Source organism: Dreissena polymorpha, chromosome 8, assembly GCF_020536995.1.
Source record: "Dreissena polymorpha isolate Duluth1 chromosome 8, UMN_Dpol_1.0, whole genome shotgun sequence".
Taxonomy (NCBI): Eukaryota; Metazoa; Mollusca; class Bivalvia; order Myida; family Dreissenidae; genus Dreissena; species Dreissena polymorpha.
The window spans coordinates 81,577,629-81,598,540 of record NC_068362.1 but is presented as its reverse complement, the minus strand read 5'-3'; the positions used below and the strand labels follow the sequence as shown (position 1 = coordinate 81,598,540).

The 20,912-nt window shown below is 35.9% G+C and overlaps 1 protein-coding gene across 4 annotated transcripts in view; it reads right to left on the bottom strand.

Moving 5' to 3' along the window:
• The window catches only part of LOC127842966 (serine/threonine-protein kinase 32A-like), a 109,060-nt gene that overhangs the window by 13,345 nt on the left and 74,803 nt on the right, over nt 1-20,912 (bottom strand). For all 4 annotated transcript variants that reach the window (XM_052372773.1, XM_052372776.1, XM_052372778.1 and 1 more), the window contains 3 exons: nt 19,360-19,487; nt 2,467-2,570; nt 469-585 (listed from right to left, as the gene is read on the bottom strand). In XM_052372773.1, the coding sequence (XP_052228733.1) occupies nt 469-585; nt 2,467-2,570; nt 19,360-19,487 (349 nt within the window). The remainder of the gene's footprint in view (nt 1-468; nt 586-2,466; nt 2,571-19,359; nt 19,488-20,912) is intronic.

The following is a 20,912-nucleotide window of genomic DNA, read 5'->3' as shown; positions in this document are numbered from 1 at the left end:
CTCTGATTCAAGCCGGATAATTATCAATAACTGACCAAAGAACACTAGATGCAAGTTAAGAAGTCCTTTCAGCAATTTATTTCCTTTTTGATAAAATACCCGTAAAAGGTACTTTCCCAATTGAGGAAAAAGTACTTAATTCCCAATTGCCGTCTGAAAAATTCCCAAAAGGAAAGAAAATTTTGTAAATTTCCTTCCAAAAATGCATTATCTGCAAGTGAATAAATAAAATGAGAACTGAAACTGAACATTTCAATTTAAAATGCATGTCAATGAATACGTGAATCGGTTTTTACAATTTATTCCAAGCAATTTAAACAACCAATAATTTCCAATCTAAAGATTTTACGACATTAATTTTTCCAATGTCAGGGGTTTTCGCGCTTATTTTTCCCAATTTGTACCGAACTGGTTCTTTTACCAAATTTAAGAGCCTGCATATTTACATTTCTGCTATTGGTAATGTACCTGTTTCAGCAGACCTCTCATCTGGTCCTCCCAGGGTGTCACTGAGCAAGGCCTCGATGTCGTAAACATCAACTTTGCCTCTTGAGCCGTCGTGTTGGAATGTATATCATATGGACGCTGGAAAACAGGATATATTTGTAAGCAAAATGTTTCATGGAATCTTACAATTTTTTGTTACCAGAAACCCCTTGATGACTCTGTGACAAGTACATGGTGTCTATGGGGTCTTGGATGTTTAAGATTTTATCATAAACCCCTTCCCCATCAGAAGAAAAGTGAAAATGGCTTTTGCAAACATCATAAAATCAGAACAGCCTGCGAGTAACTTGCAGTCTGTTAAGGTTGTATGCTGTTTGCTGCTCATCAGTATCTTTGGGTTGAAAATAAAGCCTTTAAAATTTGAATTTAGTAAGAAAGGTATTTAATTAAATAAAACTTTCTAAGGGACTACAAATGCATCAAAATACGTATCTAGTGGGAAAGGGTTAATGAAGCATGAGTAAGGGTTAATTCATATTGTCATCCTCATGTATATAAAAAGGATCTGATCAAAGATTGCTTAAGGTTTAAGCCCTTTAATTAGAATTTCAGTACAAAACAGAATCTTATTAGCCCTCTCTTTTAAAGAAAACTGTGCTTTAAATCTGTCCATAAAATGTTATCCAAGATAAGCCTGTGCAGTCCGTGCATGCTAGGAAGGGACAAAACTTTTGAATTTGATGGAATTTTCTGGTTTAAATAAAGTCTCTTCTTAACCAAAATCCAATGTTCGTCAAAAGGGTCCTCCCAAGTAAGACTGTGCTGTCTGCACAGGCTAATCTCGGACAAAACTTTAGGTCTTCCAGCAGTGAGGCTCATAATTTGTATGCATGACGTTCTTTGACAGGATCATGTTTGAGAGACAAGGGCATTGCTTCAAATCAATATTCTACCTCTATTTTGATTTTTTTCTCAACATAGGAGATGAGTTTGAACATCACGCTCAACATCATGTTCAACAAGATGTGTTTGTGAAAAACAATGTCCCCCTATATGACGTTTGACCTTGAAGGATGACCTTGACCCTTCACCACTCAAAATGTGCAGCTCCTTGAGATACACACGCATTTCAAATATAAAATTGCTAGCTTCAATATTGCAGAAGTGACATTACATGAGCAATTCTGACCCATATATTTGACCTTGAAGGATGACCTTGACCGTGACCTTTCACCACTCAAAATGTGCAGCTCCATGAGATACACATGCATGCCAAATATCAAGTTGCTATCTTCAATATTGCAAAAGTATTCATAGAATAAGCGATTTGGGCCACATATATTTGATCTCTGACCTTGACCTTTCACCACTCAAAATGTGCAGCTCCATGAGATACACATGCATGCCAAATATCAAGTTGCTATCTTCAATATTGCAAAAGTTTTCATAAAATAAGCAATTTTGGCCACATATATTTGACCTCTGACCTTGAAGGATGACCTTGACCTTTCACCACTCAAAATGTGCAGCTCCATGAGATACACATGCATGCCAAATATCAAGTTGCTATCTTCAATATTGCAAAAGTATTCATAAAATGAGCGATTTTGGCCACATATATTTGACCTCTGACCTTGAAGGATGACCTTGACCTTTCCCCACTCAAAATGTGCAGCTTCATGAGATACACATGCATGCCAAATATGAAGTTGCTATCTTCAATATAGCAAAAGTTATTGCAAAATGTTAAAGTTGGCGCAAACCAACCAACAGACCAACCAACAGACAGGGCAAAAACAATATGTCCCCCACTACTATAGTGGGGGACATAAAAATGAATTTTGAGTTTGCCTAAACTCTCAGTTTGAGTGAGAATAAGTGAGTCTGCATATATATATTTTTAGTGAGCCGACCAACATTATAGTGCTCTTATATGTGGAAACTCAAAACTCGTCGTCCAAGTTGAGCTACAAAATTGAGATTGATTTTGATACTAAGTGAAGACTTGGAATGACCCACCTTTCCTCTGAGCATTTCATAGGCACAGATACCGAGGGACCACCAGTCGATGGCGTAAGAGTAACCCGGACATTCCTCCATCGCACACGCATACATCTCCGGGGCTGAAACGAGACATTGGCATGAGATTTCAATGCTGATGTCAACCTAAACTATCTAAATGCAGCATACATGCCATACCTCTCCAAATCTGCACGCTTGCGGAATGTTTCGATTTGAGTTATTATTATGGAATGTCCTGATTTGGACCTTAACAAGAGATGTGTTTGTCAGAAACACAATGCCCCCTATTACGCCGCTTTGAAATAAAATTTCAATATATCATTTGACAGGTTTAGAAAGTATCTCCCTTTTAAAGCTTATTACTTCCCTTGGATTGTATTTTTTTACTTTTGACCTTGAAGGATGACCTTGACCTTTCACCAATCAAAATGTGCAGCTTCATGAAATATACGTTTATGCCAAATATCAAGTTGCTATCTTCAATATTGCAACAGTTATGGACAACGTTTAAGTTTTCGGACGGACAGACGGACAGACAGAGGGACATTTCAACTGCTATATACTAAGCAATATTTAGTAGGTTTGAAAAGCAATGCCCACCCACACTTCTTTGATGTAGACAATGTTAATGAAAATAAATGAAGCAATCCATGCCAATAACCTTCTAACAAAGAGTTGCTAATCTAAATATTCTGAGCACGCCTTTGGGGCTGAACTTTGATGATCCCATTTGAGTGCGCGTAAACAGTTGGAAAGGACAGACATAAAAGATGGATAACATTATTTATTGATACTAAACTAAGTTTGAGCTCTCAATGTCATTATCCTTATTACCACTAAAGCTATCATCTCAAACATTGACCTTCTATATCTTTGCAGCTTGAGTACGGAAAAGCTAATTTCAGAAAACAATAATTGCAGTTACGAGTAATAAGTACGCAACGTTCAAGGATGGTTCCAGATCAAAGGAGTGATTTTGAACTAAAGCTTATGTATTTTACCAGATTCCAAAAGCTCCTTAGCAAAAAAATTAAGGAAATTTCAAAATTCCATAAATTTCCAAAGTCTTTTGCCAGTTCATGTTTAGAAATGTTTACATTAAAATTTTCAAAACATATTGTTAAAATGATCATAAATTTTGCCTTTTGTAAGAACCCCCCCCCCCCCCCCATTAGATATTGATGAGACAAATGTTTTTGAATGTTTCACTTAAGTACAACTTCTAAGTTACAATTTCGCTACGGAGCTTTATGAATTCCACCAGCACAGGGGTCCCAAACATCACCTTGTGATCATTATTATAACAGATTGTTCTTAAAAACCTCGTGAAAGCACAACCACATTTTCTCAGTGTATGATGAATTTGATAAGCAAACAGTTAATTATGACAATCTGAAAAGTTTCCATAGGAATCATGGACACAAATGTGATCATGATCAGTGTGCACACAGTAGGCAGATGTTAACCCTTTTAGCGCTGGAACCGAATTTTAAAGGCCTTTGCAAACAGTTTGGATCAAGATCAGACAACACGTTTTAAAACGTGGCGTCTGATCTTTATCCAAACTGTTTGCTATTTTGATAGTGGTCTTTGAAAAAAAGTGAAGAAAATTATGATTTTAGAAATTCAGCAGACACCAATTTAGCAGACAACAAATATCCCAGCATGCAGATGTGAATATAGAGTATTTAATTTACTGTGCAGAGTTGTTGCTACCTTCATGTATGAGAAATATTTTATGTCCAGATATGTTACAGTTTCCTTTCACATTTATTGAACATTGTTTTTGTGTGGCATAATAATTAAATTGTCAACCATTTGATGATGAGATTGTAATTTATATTGCTATTTCTGGAGTTGTCACAAAATCTTCCTTACACGATCTTCAAGCAAAGTCATTAAGTACTGGGTACCTGTAGGCAATAAACATAATGCTAACATGGCACTTTTTTTGGATAATACATTTTTTAGGTAACAGAAAGAAAATGCAGACAATTGGTAAAAACACATATTGAAAAAGCCTATTTTGGCGAAAAATATCAGGAAAGAGTGAAACTTATTCTGTCTCAAAAAACAATAAGATCAACCTAACATCTATTTCTCATAGTTTTAATTACACAAAGAATTCTTACAGTCCCCATTCTAATCACTGCTAAATCAAGGCAGAACTGTCATGAAGTACATTATTAATCACAAATTTTCATTCCCTATTCAGACTCCAATTTCTGCAAGAAAGAATCAATCACTTCAAGACCGATTCACGATTCAGTGGTTGAGATGGATTGGAGTGGGTTCGTGATTAGCAGCTCTATTCTATGAATAAAGCTGAGGAAAATTAAACCTTTACCCTTTAGATACGTATTTTGACGCATTTGTAGTCCTTAAGAAAGTTCAATTTAATTACATGTAAATACCTTTCTTACCAGATTCAAGCTTTAAAGTCTTCATTTCCAAGCCTTAGTTACTGATGAGCAGCAAACAGCATAAAACCTGAACAGTCTGGGAGTTGAACAGCAAACAGCATAAAACCTGAACAGACTGCGAGCTACTCGCAGGCTGCTCTGGTTTTATGCTGGTTGCAAAAGCGATTTTCACTTTGCTGCTTATGGGGGAAATGGTTAACCCTTATATCTGACCCATTGACATGATTACAATAAATGCAACAAACACACAGTTCCACTGACTTAAAGATAGTTTAAAGTGTATCATGATACTAGTTTTATTTTTCTCTTAATAAAGATCTGGACCCGTATTCTTAAGGAAGCCAAAGACCGCCAATATTATTTATCACCAGAAATAATGCATGTGTTGAGTATTCAGCTGATATGTTCCATGTTTCAATTATAGATTATACATACATGTCGAATAATATCTGTTCAAATAAACAATGTTTGATATTTAATGTTTCAATTTTCAACAATGTAAATTTTTAAGGTGGAGACATCTCATTTGTTCATCTTGTGCATTGTCCAATTAAAACTGTTCAATGAATATAGCATCAGTTTTTAGATGGAAATCGTTCTTATTATGTATATTTATATAATATTCTTTAGTGCTGTTTATATTATGGGCTAAGGTCGTACTTTTAAGTGATTATATTTTTTACAAAATATTTGGTTAATGTAATATATGTTGAAAATTATATAAGTAAATTCTTGGAAAAAATCTTTCTTTTGCTATAACAAAATGCATTTAAAACTGCTTGGAAATGCAATATAGAAGGGTCTGAAAATGATTAAAATCGTCCGAGGCTTTGCCCCCCCTGGTCCCCCTAAAAGGGCGCTGCCCCATTACCCTGCTGGTGGCCTGCGGCCCCCAGACTCCCGGCTTGTTTTCAGGATAGGCAATCTGGTCCTGTTATGACCCCTGAGATTAGTCATTGCGTATCTTTACATCTTGCAATGTCTAAGCCAGGAACCAATGCCTCGCTTACCGGCCGGGAACCATTGTAAATGTAAACAATAATTCTTCTGGTGCACAGGTGTTGGGCGCTTGGCCAAGTCACTTTAACACTATCAATATGTCATAAAAAACAACATTTTTCATCATTTTTACCAAACATTTTTTTCTAGTATAATATATATATATTTATTTTCTGGTATAGTATATATTTCGATACTTTTGCTCTTGTAAAAATCGGCACTGAACGTTCCGTCAGACGAGAGCTGACCTAGCATATTTACGAGTTTGAGTGTTTTCTTGTAGTTTATGTTGGCAAGTAGCCGTTCGTGGTCATTGTCGTCACGAGGCAACCGTTCCCAACAAAATGGTACATAGTTTACAAAAATCGACCGCCCTTTTGGCACTTAATGGCTTAAGATGTTGATGTAGGTGATTTTCCCGTGTCAAGAGATACCTACCTTGTGTATATAAATTATATCAGATTTTTTTTGTCAAAATGATGAAAAATGTTGTTTTATGACATATTGATAGTGTTTAAATGACTTGGCCACGCGCCCAACGTACACCAGTGGCTACTACTAATGACAATTTGTACGCTAACACCGGTTGACTTAAAAATGCGTTGTAAAATGTTGAATAGTGATTCATCAACTTGTATTCTGTACAATTGTATAGTGTACACTTGTTAGATGCTGACTTGTAGCAGATTACCAAAACCGATCGTACAACTTAGAAAATATTCAACATGCTAATGAAGTTTGTCATCAACTTACTTTCAGATGGATCCATTATCTTTTATTTATTATCATGACTACAATATAAGGTATATGAATATGCAGATTATCTTCATTTTCAGATCTGTAGTTTAAGAAGTTACATCTTGCTTTTTAAACATTTAAACATTTTATAGAATAGGAACATACTACAGTTTACACTTTGCAATTGTACAAAACAATTATTAAAATGTTGCATTTTAAAAATTCTCTGTTGAACAAATGAATTGAATATTCAACACGTGCAAGATTTCTGGTGATGAATATAAATATTGGCAGTCTCTCCCTTCCATAGTATTCACCAACCCATTCTATCACATAAGGCCAAAAATAAAGAATTGTTCTTAAGCTCGGTTAAGTCTGAAAATAAAGACTTGTCCAAACACTTGGTACAGTATTATGCAGTTCAATAAGACATGGAATCAATAAACTCGTACTGAAAATTTCTAGCTTTACAACCATTTTTTAAATAACATAATTAGCATTTGTAGTCTGTATAATATTGAAAGTCTTAATATATTTGTCTTTGTTCTAAATCTATTGTCTTTTTTTGAGTCACAGAATGGGTTGGTGAGTACAGCGCAAAAGGTATCATTGTTAATCTACTCAATTAAGAATTGAAAAAGTAGTCCAAATGCTAAAAGTAAAATAGACGATTGCCAAGATATTTGTAAAATCGTGATAGAATCAATTTCTAACACGATTCTTGTGTACTTTTCTATAAACATATAAATTTTACTATTGCAAAACTAATCTCAGAAATAAAGCAACAAAAGAGACAAAGGCCATAAAACACTCATTTTCGAGCTCATGCAAGATATCATTACGCAATAAAGATATCATTCTCAGCAAGTTTTATCATGATGTTGCAAAAATCTTTCTGCTACAATGTGTCTTGTTCTGAGAAAACTGGTCATAATGCATGTGAGTAAAGTGTCGTCCCAGATTAGCCTGTGCGGACTACACAGGCTAATCAGGGACGACACTTTCCGCCTAAACTTGATTTTCGGTTAAAGGAGGGACTTCCTTGAAACTAAAAGTACCATTAAAGCGGAAAGTGTCGTCCCTGATTAGCCTGTGCGGACTGCACAGGCTAATCTGGGACGACAGTTTATGCACATGAATTAAGCCCAGTTTTCTCAGAACAAAACACCATTGTTCACAAGCTTTTAGTGTAGCTGTATAGGAAAAACTGCCCCTCCCCATGGTGCCCATGCTTTTCAAGGATTCGATATCATTCTAGATCTTGGCTGAGACATTATTTGAACAAATGTTCTGAGCTGGGCAAGTTTCATGAACATGTTCTACAATGAGACCTGGAGTGTCCACAAGGTTCCAGACTATAGCCATATTAGAAAAAGGCCAACCTCTTCCTCAAGTGGCCATGCAGACTGTTTTTAGCATAGGTGCTTGCACCTATGCTTATGGTATATACCACATTTCAAAAATCCACATACATCGGTTGTCCATTATGAAGCCTTACCTGATCAAAAATCAGACGAAATATCTATTTAATTTAGCATATGGTAATTCTAACAATTTTTTTGGGGGAAACGTTTTTTTAACGTTTTCTTCCAAGAATATTGCTGACACCGTTTTTAGTGAATTTTTCTAAGACCGTTTTATGTCAAAAAATCTTCTTATAACCTAAAACAAATTTCGTTCGTAAAACAATTCTGTTCTTGTGTAAAAAATGGCGGAGTACGATGAATGTTTTCTGATTTATGACATGGATTCTGACGTGCCTTTCTATGGATTTGATGAAGTAGAGTTTAAAAGTAATAGAGATGTGTTAATTGAAGTTAAAATGATTTACTTTGAGCCAGAAATTTACGTTACGAGTAGAGTTAACGGTTTAAATGTGGCATCGGATTTAATGGATTCGCGCGAATTCTGGACGAGTGCTGTGTCTGTAAAATATTAAATGGAAAGCTGTAAATGTATCAAGTCGGAAAAGAAAACGGATGGTTGCATAATGGTATGCGTGAAATAATGTAATTCTACGTATTTATTTTCATAGTTATGTCATTTTGTAACCATTCACATTCGTCACTATTTGGAATTCCCGTTTCTAAAAATAGAGCATTTCGTTAACAAGGGGGGCGACTCGTGATGTCAGCAATCGTTAAGGCTACAATATACTAAATAATCGAGTCATGAAGGGCTGTACTTTCTAAACAAATCATCATATTTTCCTCGAAGGCATGTTATACACTTTGTTCTGGTTTTATCGTTTGGAGATATTGATAGGGTAAGCATAGGTGTTCACTACTTAATCCCTGAAATAGGATAAAGTTGGAGATTAAAGTAAAAAATGGCACTGCAAAAGGTTACAATCCACTAGAAAACGGCCGAAAAAGGCGCAAAAACAGTCGATTTTGATTTGAGTCGAATTTGTTTTTGGTTTGAACATGACAAATCTTTTTTATTGCTTAAATCGATTCAGCTAAGAATGCCCGTCAAGAAAAGGTATGGTTATGGGGGTCTCTATGTGCAAAATGTTGTATTTATTTTCGCTCAAAGTTGTCGCTTTTACATCGAAACATATAAGGAAACTATTTAGTATATTTTGACCTAAACATTTACTTCAGCAGCAACTTCCCTGTATCTTGCAACTATGCTTTCAGCGCCATCGGCGCTCTCGTTGAATTCTGCCACGCAACTAATAGGACAATGTCCTGTGCAAGTTTAATAGATTACTGCACATGCACTAGCACATGCTATTCTGGACACTGGATTTAAGTTTAGAAAAGACCTCCTTGAAATACAAAATTCTAAAAAGCCGAGTGTCTTCCCTGATTAGCCTTTGCAAACTGCACAAGCATATCTTGGATGACACTTAAAACTCATGAATTATGCCAAATTGTTGCCAGATAATGGTTCAAATAAGCTTAAATTCCACATGTTTTGGTTTCACAGAAAGCCTGTTCAAAGGTTGTCTCTCCCATGCCTAAAGAAGTGTTTGTGAGATCATTCCATCCAAACAGACTAACTGTCTTATTTGATTTGGCATTTCTTCTGCTAAATTAACCCTACAGACGATTTGCATCCAAGCCGAAGCTGAAGCTCACTGAATGGTATAATCAGATTTTGTCAGAAACACATTCTTATAGATAGAGACATATTGGAGAAACCCCAGTATCAAGCCAAATTAGATTAGCGGAAAAAATAGGGTGTTCACATAAGCGTGTAATGATGTTGAATCCACATTTTGTGGTGCATTGACATTTCATGTGGAAAAATTATTCATTTTGTCGGTGATCACATAATGATGTTGAATCCACATTTTGTGCGTTGACCGTTTTGTTATTCATTTTTTTGTCTGGAACAACTACCTTGATATCTTTGACTTCACCCATGTTACCTGTTATTACCGCGCGATCTATGGTCATGATGACCAAGAACTAATTTACACTAATTTTACAGAATATACACATTTTTGGGCTATTAACAGGCCATACTTACAAAATGTTACAAAATGTTTTTTGGGAAAACACCTTCCAGAGATGGGCAGGTTGGTTGGTAGGCAGGTGAACTTATTATTGTATAAACTTGTATATTTATTGACATCTATGATGATTGTAGACTGCATAATGTGAACCAATTCAATTAATGCCCAGCCTTAAATTGTTGAAGTTTAATTAATATTCACAAAACATCTTGGAAACAATTAAGAGTCAAAATGGAAAGCCCTACCAAAAATGATCTGACTCAAAATCCCTTTACTGGGATTACACAGACATCTGAGGAGAAATAAAGACTCCAAGTTTTGTGGTTACATGATGTTTATCTCATAATTTAATGCATAAGTTAAACATTTGCAAATTATTAAAAACAAAATTTAAATGATCAATTCTGCATATTTAATTATCTTATTTCTTAATTAAATTAATTATTTGCATAGGTGAAACATGTACCTTAAGTGACCCCAATTTTAATAGGGGTCATCTACTGTCCAAGGCCAATACACATGTGCAGTATCAAGCCAATTGTTCAATTCGTTGACGAGTTATTTATTGGTGACAAACAGCATGGTCTACAGACAGACAGACATCCAGCAAAACAATATACCCCTCTTATTAGAAGGGGCCGGGGGGCATACAAATATAAATTCTTGTTAAATATCAAGTCGCGTTAGTTTGTTTCTTAAAAAAAGCATTACAATAACCTTACAATCAGATTTCTAATTGAAAATAAAATAAAAACCTGTTTACAAAACAAGTTTTATAATCACATCTACCGGTATATTACAGAATGACTGCCTGTGATGTCATCAATACAACTATTTTATTGCTCAAAAATCTGTAAGCGATTATCTTCACTTATCACTTGTCAGTCTGATGTTAAAGCTCTTAACCCATTTATGCCTTGCGTCTAGATAAAAGACCTCGGCAAACAGCGTAGACCCAGATGAGACGCCAAATCATGCGGCGTCTCATCAGGGTCTGCGCTGTTTGCTTAAAGGAATTTCTGTAAGAAATATTCTAAATATACAAATAAATATACTAGACATCCATAATTTTGGAAATACATTGACCCAATTTAGAAGGATGGGAGAGTCCACTAGGCATAAATGGGTTAAATATGAAGCCAATTGTTGGGAGTTCAAGCTGTGATTTGTAATTATGTTACACAACAGATCATCATAGCCATTTCAAAAGGCACCAATCAATAATATATCCGAACAATCAAAGCACTGACATTAGAGCACTGACATTAGAGCATTAATGAATTTGCTTGATAGATAATAAAAATTTGTGGAAAATATCAGGCATTCCTGCATTGGAATAATTGGATTTTAAGCAGTTGTGAAAAAATAAATTACCTTTGGTGAAGTTTTAATGAAAGCTATTTTTGTTGTTAATGGATTGACTTTTGGCATTCAAAGTAGGGCGAAATGAATTTCTGAATGTCTTGTAGCTGTTTGAAATATACCAAATAAGTTCATTGGGGACAATATTTTCTATTTTTGATGCCCAACAAGCCCCCTCTTCCGACCCCTGAAACTCAGATGTAAATACACTGCAACTCCAATATATCACGGTCCGTTATATCGCGTTGTCCAATATATCGCGAATCGGCTATGGCTCCCAAAAATCTGACGAGCATAATCCTTAAATAAAATGTTTTTATCTGAGAATTTGATGCATTAAAATCCGTTTCAAGCAAGTATTTTTCCCTTTTTTTCACCAACTTTAATCCAACAGTCATAATCCAGTTTTGACCAGATTGTTTGCTTACATTGTACATCACATTAACACCTGTGTACTGCGATAAACAAAAGACCCATTTTTCAAACATGACAGGTCTTTTCGGGTGTTACAATTCTCTATTGAATTTGCTTTGAACTGCCGAAACGCACCAGTGCACACATGAAGGTGTACACAATTATAACAGTAAATGTCACAAGTCAATACTGACCTATCTCAACAATCTGTGTGCGTAAGATACAGTATACAATATAGATCAGTTAGTCACAATGCTCTACTATTAAACCCCATGCTGTGCATGCTTTTCATGAAAAATGAATGACGTCATTTTGTACATGGGTCTAATTTGTGCATGCTTTCTTGAACAATAAAACTCGGCAATGTTTTTCGGATTAAAAATTTAATTATACGCATTTAAAAATACTCACATGGAATAATGTTTTGTGTTATACCAATTAATGACATATGGATATAACACAAACTTGAATAAGGTTGGTAAATAGCGTGTTTTGAGATTGCATAATGATGCTAATGTATACATATACATGCGTACATAAACTGACAATTTATATCGCGCGCCGGATATATCACGGTCGCGATCTTTGGACCCCTTCAACCGCCATATATTGGAGTTGCAATGTACCTGTTTCCACTGTATACATTTCTTTGGCAAAAACAAAAAGGGCCTCAGACATGTAGAAACTAACCTCTTAAGAGTAAATTTTATGATGTGTGTGTAATTACATTGGGTTTTAATATAGTTTATGTTTTACTCTGTATGACACACACATAATGTGGTCATGACAGAATTAGAACAATGTACAATGTTAGAACAATTTTCTTGCAGTTGATTGTGTTTATTTTTATTTGTACTCTTACATGACTATTTCTATGTTATGTAATGTTTTGTTGTCAGAACCTATGTGCTCTTACAATTGATTGTGTTTATTTGTATTTGTACTCTAACATGACTATTTCTATGTTATGTAATGTTTTGTTGTCAGAACCAATGTTCTTATATTTGATTGTGTTTATTTGTATTTGTACTCTTACATGACACTTTCCCCTTTTATGATATTTTTAATTTCAAGGAAATCCCTCTTTACAGAAAATCCAATTCGCGAAATCATTTCTATATAAGTCTATAAAAGTCATGTGACTCCTGAGGCAATGGTAGTTTGACTGAAGGAGCATGATTTGAAAAACTTACATAGACTATACAATTTAACCCACCAAACATCAAACATCTGAGTCTTGCGGTTTCAGGGAAAATGTTAGACATTTATTCAAATTTACCATACAAGTTTGAAAAAAATAAATCACTAGACCGCTACAGGTGGCAAGGCACTTGGGGTATGATATGTGTCTTGTTCTGTGAAAGCTGGTCATAATGCATGTGCGTAAAGTGTCGTCCCAGATTAGCCTGTGCAGTCCGCACAGGCTAATCAGGGACGACACTTTCCGCTTTTATGGTATTTTTAGTTTCAAGGAAGTCCTTCCTTACCGAAAATCAAGTTTAGGCGGAAAGTGTCGTCACTGATTAGCCTGTGCGGACTGCACAGGCTAATCTGGGACGACACTTTACGCACATGCATTATGCCCAGCTTTCACAGAACAAGACACATATGAACGCACTTAGTAGGGGACCACTATACAAGGTAAAGTGCCTAAAAAGAAACCTGAAAATAAATAAATAATACCACCATGCTATGTTACAGGTAAACATGAAAATCAAACCCCTGACCCAAGTGGTGTCAGAGATTTTTTTACTATATATGTCTTCTTAAATCTTGTGACCCTTGGGCATGGAGAGTTTTGACACCAGGGAAATGATTTGAACACATTTGTTTGAGGACCACTTTACAACTATACATGCCAAATACTAAACCGCTCAGCCTCTCAGCCTTGCGGTTTCAGATAAGATGTATTTTTAAAACGGTTTAAAGGGTTTTACTATAAACATATAAGGATAGACAGTAACCCACATGGTGAGGCAAATTTTGACCCAAATGTGAAATTGTTTTGAAGAGGAACACCTTACAATCTTACACACCTTATGTAAAGCCTGTGGGTTTGCATAGATTTAAAGAGGTTTACTTTATAAATCTATGCAAATCATGTGACCTCTAGGTCATTTTCAATGTTGACCCCAGGGGCAAGATTTGAACAAACTCAGTAGATGACCACAAGAACATGTTATAAACAAACCAAATATTTAACACCTGACCCTTGTGGTTTTAGAGAAGATTTTCAAAGTTTTCATTTTTTAAATAATTGTTAGCTCAATTTTAGTTCTGGTGACCTACATATGGAATGTACAACAATCTGAAAAACTTGAATAGAGGTCATCCATGAATCATTCCTGTGAAGTTTCATATAAATCTGCCAAGTGGTTCTGGAGAAGTTGTAAGAAAAAACAAAATGTGCAGCTCCATGAGATACACATGCATTTCAAATATAAAATTGCTAGCTTCCATATTGCAGAAGTGACATAACATGAGCAATTTTTACCCATATATTTGACCTTGAAGGATGACCTTGACCTTGACCTTTCACCACTCAAAATGTGCAGCTCCATGAGATACACATGCATGCCAAATATCAAGTTGCTATCTTCAATATTGCAAAAGTACTCATAAAATGAGCGATTTTGGCCACATATATTTGACATCTGACCTTGAAGGATGACCTTGACCTTTCACCACTCAAATTGTGCAGCTCCATGAGATACACATGCATGCCAAATATCAAGTTGCTATCTTGAATATTGAAATACTGCAAAAGTGTACATTAAATGAGCGATTTTGACCCATATTTTTGACCTTCGACCTTGAAGGATGACCTTGACCTTTCACCACTCAAAATGTGCAGCTCCATGAGATACATATGCATGCCAAATATCAAGTTCCTATCTTCAATATTGCAAAAGTTATTGCAAATGTTAAAGTTGGCGCAAACAAACCAACAGACCAACAGACAGGGCAAAAACAATATGTCCCCCATTACTATAGTGGGGGACATAAAAAGTAATCACACGGACAAACAGATGCACGCATCCACAGACTGACAGACGACGGACAACACGCATCCACAGACTGACAGACGACGGACAACACGCATCCACAGACTGACAGACGACTGACAACACGCATCCACAGACGACTGACAACACGCATCCACAGACTGACAGACGACTGACAACACGGTATCCTAAAAGCTCCCCATAAGTGAGCTTAAAGGTGTATGAGCGATAAAGTGTTACTGTCTTTCAAGTTATTTTGCACAACAATATATTTTTTTATAACTTATGCTGATTGCACAAGTAACACTACCACGAATTTCAGTCATGTTCAATCTAATCTGCAATGTTATCTTATCATTGAATTGAGATATCACATATTTTGCAATAAGTATTGTATTTATACAAGCATTTGCATAGTAACGGAGCTATTTCAAAACAATCATTGTCATATATTTTATACTCAAAAGCAAATATGGTCATGTTTGTGAAATTCAATGAATGCTTTAAGAACATGGAGTTTTAGTTGACAGGACAACCACAAATCAGTCTATCCTACACAATGCAACAATGAAGCCCCTCTACAATAGGCACCATTCAGTCCCACAAGCAATGAATTTTTAAACACCACATTAAAAGTTGCAAACTACTTGCACAGACTGTCAATCTGTACCAGCCCCCATGGAAACGGTTTGAGAAATGAATTTGTACCAGGTTTGTCAGATGATAATAGAAATATGTCCCAGAAGATTTTAACTATCCATCATCTGTGTCATTTGAGGGGATTTTTTTTTGAAATGTGGAAATTGTGTCTGTCTTTTGAAATACAAGTTTTGAAATGATTTCCTGTTTTGATTGTCTGTGATTTTAAGTGCAGTAAGGTAATACATCAGGGAAGGCACTTATAGATCTAGCGTTACCACTTTGATTTTAGTTGATGAAGCAAGAAGGCCAAAAACTGTAGGTTGCTCACCTGAGACCTGAAGAAACTGAACTGTTTGGGTGTACATGCGTGATGTTTCAAGAACCATTTTCTCAAATTGCTACAGATATCATTAGAACAAAATACTTTGAGCATTTGATCTAGTGACCTATTTTTTGACCCTACATTACCAAGTTTTAAGTTGGCAGAGATCATCAGGACTAATGTTATGAACAGTTTTCATAAAGATTGAACGTAAATGTTAGCTCAAGAATGTTAAAAAGCTTTTTCTTTAATTTAACCCTAATATCTTGTTTTATAATCCACTTGACAAGATTTCAAGCTTGGCTATCGTTGGGACCAGTATTCTGACCAAGTAATATGAAGATTGGGCTATAAAGGTGGCCTCTAAAGTGTTTACAAGCCTTTTCTCTTTTCCAGTTTAACGCTAGGCAGAAATATCATAGTGACATGATAGAGACCAATGTTCTGACCAATTTTCATGCCTCGCTCTGTTGCATGTGCCTAGTCTTGTCCCAGATTAGCCTGTATTGGTCTGCACAGGCTAATCAGGAATGATACCTTCCGTCTAAATTGGATTTTTTTTAAAGAAGAGACTTCCTTCAAACTGCAAAGGCTATCTGGGACAATACTTTTTGCGCATTTCGTTCCGAAATAAATTCATACTGGGATATTTATACGGCCAAAGTGGGATTTATTTATTGACGATAGTTGTTGCATCTTTAAACAAATAACTGGAGAAAGGTTTTTATTACATGGCTGATGTGATTCTTTGATGGAGCTTTTAGGAAAATTGCCAATCTCATTTGTTGTGACTTTAATATCACGACTAGAAGATTGTTTAATACCCAATGGACTTTGTTTCTCAGGAAAGTATTGGGCGATAATGAGTCTGGGTAACCAAAACGCGCGATATATTATTGAAAAGCAGATGTTTACGTAAAATAACTCATATAACAGTAACAAATTAATTTAATGCACAATCAAATAACTAAATATACAGTTTATAACAGTTTGTTTGAACTTTTGTTTAACTTTGTTATTCATCAATGAGTTATTTGTTATTGAAACTGAAAGGAGATCACAGAGACATTTTTACTACAGCTATCATATTTTATTTTTGGTATTTCATCAAGTATAACATCCTTTAATTTTATTTTGTTATTCCTCATTAAGTTATTTGTTTTGAAAAATGAAATGATGTTACATATAGACATTCCCGCTAAAGCTACCTGATTTATGTCTGGTAATTTAACAAAGACTATATTCAGCTCTCTTTTTTAACCCTTTCAGTGCTCCAACCGATTTTTTGAAGGCCTTTGCAAACAGTTTGGATCCAGATGAGACGCCACAGAACGTGGCGTCTCATCAGGATCCAAACTGTTTGCTATTCTGATAGTATTCTTTGAAAAAAATGGAAGAAAATGCTAATTTTAGAAATTCAGCAGACAACATTTTAGCAGAAGACAAATTTCCCAGCATTCAAAGGGTTAAAGCTCAGCTACATTTGGTATCATATGAGCAGCCTTCTAGGAAAACTGAGCTTAACCCTTTGCATGCTGGGAAATTTGTCGTCTGCTAAAATGTTGTCTGCTGAATTTCTAAAATTAGCATTTTCTTCGATTTTTTTTCAGAGAATACTATCAGAATAGCAAACAGGGAAAAGGGTTAATGCATATGCGCCAAGTGTAATTCCAGATGAGACTGTGCGGTAAGCGCAGGCTTATCAGGGATGACATTTTCCACGTAAACTGGATTATTGTTCACAACAGACTTCCTTAAAACAAAAAAATCTATAAAAGCAGAAAGTGTTCTCCCTGATTAGCCCGTGCATACTGCACAGGCTTATCTGGGATGACACTTAAACCACATAAATTAAGCCCAGTTTTGCAAGAACAAGACGCATATGATAATTATAAAATCCCAGCACTCCCATGTAAAAAACAGACAACAAAATTCTGTGTATTTCACGCCAAGTAGATATATACACGAAAAATACTCATTAATGCACACAATATTCAGAAAGTAATCTGAAAGCCCTCAAAATATGGATTGATTTGATGCTAAATAAAATTGGGTAATGCAGGAATATTGGTATTAAATCCTTTCTGGCGCCGATGGACCGTATTTCTTATTCAAAGGAAGATTCAACAAAAGCTCACTTGGCAAGAACTGGAATCCTCCTTGACAGATGGCTTCTCTGACATGCACATTTGCATAATATACACATCAACCCTGACAAATCGCAGGGAAAAACTACTCTAACTGCTATACATTCCTTGATCAGATACCACAGTTTGGCTCTCAAATGTTGACATGGATCTGGTGGCACATTTCAGCGCTTCCAAAAAATGCTGAGTCATGCTTAAGGAAAATACGATTTTCAGAACCAGCATGCTGACACATGCGATATACAATTTCATGGATGGATGATTTGTTTGTAAACTGTTTATTTTTTCATGGTTTTAAAGCAGTTCAAGTTAACAATATTTTAATAGTTTTTTACCAATTATAATAAACCTTATTGGAAAAGTTATTAAGCTAAATAATTTTTCACTTGGAGCAAAATTCAGATACTTGGCTATACACATTGTAATCACTGAAAAGTTTTGCCATATTTTGAGAATTTAACATTTAACCCTTTCCCACTCAGACACTAAGTGAAAATGGCTATCAGTGCAAACAGGATTAAACCAGAACAGCCTGTGAGTAACTCGCCGTCTGTTTAGGTTTTATGTTGTTTGCTGCTCATCAGTATCTAAAATTGGGAATGAAGCCTTTAAAACTTGAATCTAGTAAGAAAGGTCTTAAATTAAATATTACTTTCCAAGGGACTACAAAGGCGTCAAAATACATATCTAAGTGGGGAAGGGTTAAGGTAATTTACATATGGGCCCATATTTACCAGCCTTTTCATAGACCTAAGAATAAATAAACTTGATCTCATTTTCAATATAAATTATATACCTGCATTATGCATATATTCTGGCCAAAATGGTGCTTATACCATGAACATCTTAAATCTTAAATGAATTATATGAGCCTCGTTCTGACAAAAATGGGCTTAATGCATTTGCGTAAAGTGTCGTCCCAGATTAGCCTGCGCAGTACGCACAGGCTAATCAGGGACAACACTTTCCGCTTTTATGATATTTTTAGTTTTAAGGAAGTCCCTCCTTACCGAATATCAAGTTTAGGCGTAAAGTGTTGTCCCTGATTAGCCTGTGCTAATTTATATCCAGGGACAGACAGAGGTGGCCATGGTGTTTCCCGTCTACTTCTTAGCAGGGGTATAACATAATTGTATGCCTTAACCATACGGTTTGTTGCTCAATTTTTTATTATTATCGACATGGACCCAACTTCCTGCTCTTATAGATTTTTTTTTAGCAAAACAAAACAACAACAGCTTGAGCATTAAGTGTTGTCCCTGATTTATAGATTGTGCTAAATAGCACAGGCTAATATGGGACATCACTTTACGCAAATGCATTCAGCCCGGTTTTCCCAGAGCGCACCCGATATTATCCTTGTACTGCTTACCCATGTAGGGTTTGGTCCCAGATAAGGAGGTAGCAAGCTGCCCATCGCGTATCACTGTGGCGATGTTGAAGTCTGTGATGTGAACATGACCTTCCTCATCTAACAGGATATTGTCCGGTTTGATGTCCCTAAAACAAGTAATTACATGTTAAAAATATATATTTCATAGTTTTCATACTTTTAACGTGACTGGGCAGTAAAGCCTAAAGCCCTCCCTATTCATATAGAAACTTAATTGTTATAAATACCAGGCTTACGTATAGATTTAAAACATTAACAGTCTTTCACATATGCACATATGAATTTTAAAGCATTTTCAATAAGGCAATGAATCAAGTCAGATTGGTACTGAGCAGAATTTTCCAAGGTCCTGAGGGAAAATTTCATGATTTTTTTTTATTCATAACATTTCTTATGCCTCTTACTAGTTTGTGTTTTGGTCTTGTACCTAAACATTTTTATGCCCCCCTTCGAAGAAGAGGGGGTATATTGCTTTGCTCATGTCAGTCTGTCGGTTGGTCTGTCGGTCGGTCCATCCACCAGATGGTTGTCAGACGATAACTCAAGAACGCTTGGGCCTAGGATCATGAAACTTCATAGGTACATTGATCATGACTCGCAGATGACCCCTATTGATTTTGAGGTCACTAGGTCAAAGGTCAAGGTCACGGTGACCCGAAATAGTAAAATGGTTTTTGAATAATAACTCAAGAACGCATACGCCTAGGATCATGACACTTCATGGGTAGATTGATCATGACTTGCAGATGACCCCTATTGATTTTGAGGTCACTAGGTCAAAGGTCAAGGTCACGGTGACCCGAAATAGTAAAATGGTTTCCGGATGATAACTCAAGAATGCATACGCCTAGGATCATGAAACTTCATGGGTAGATTGATCATAACTCGCAGATGACCCCTATTGATTATGAGGTCACTAGGTCAAAGGTCAAGGTCACGGTGACCCGAAATAGTAAAATGGTTTTCGGATGATAACTCGAGAAGGCATACGCCTAGGATCATGAAACTTCATAGGTAGATTGATCATGACTTGCAGATGACCCCTATTGATTTTGAGGTCACAAGGTCAAGGTCACGGTGACCCGAAATAGTAAAATGATTTTCGGATGATAACTCAAGAACGCTTTTGCCTAGGATCATGACACTTCATAGGTAATTGATTGTGACTCGCAGATGACCCCTATTGATTTTCAGGTCACTAGGTCAAAGGTCAAGGTCACAGTGACAAAAATCGTATTCACACAATGGCTGCCACTACAACGGACAGCCCATATGGGGGGCATGCATGTTTTACAAACAGCCCTTGTTTTAAATGTATTTAAAGCTCTGGTAACCTACATATGCAATGAGTCTGATCAATTTGCACAACTTTGAAAGAGGGTTACCCAAGGATCAACCCAATTAGGGAGAATAAGTAATTAGAAGTAAAAAATAACGCACACACAAAATCACACAAAAACTGACGGACAACAGACAATACAGTATCCAATCAGCTCTCCATGAGCGCTATAAGCTCAGGTGAGGAAGCAAAA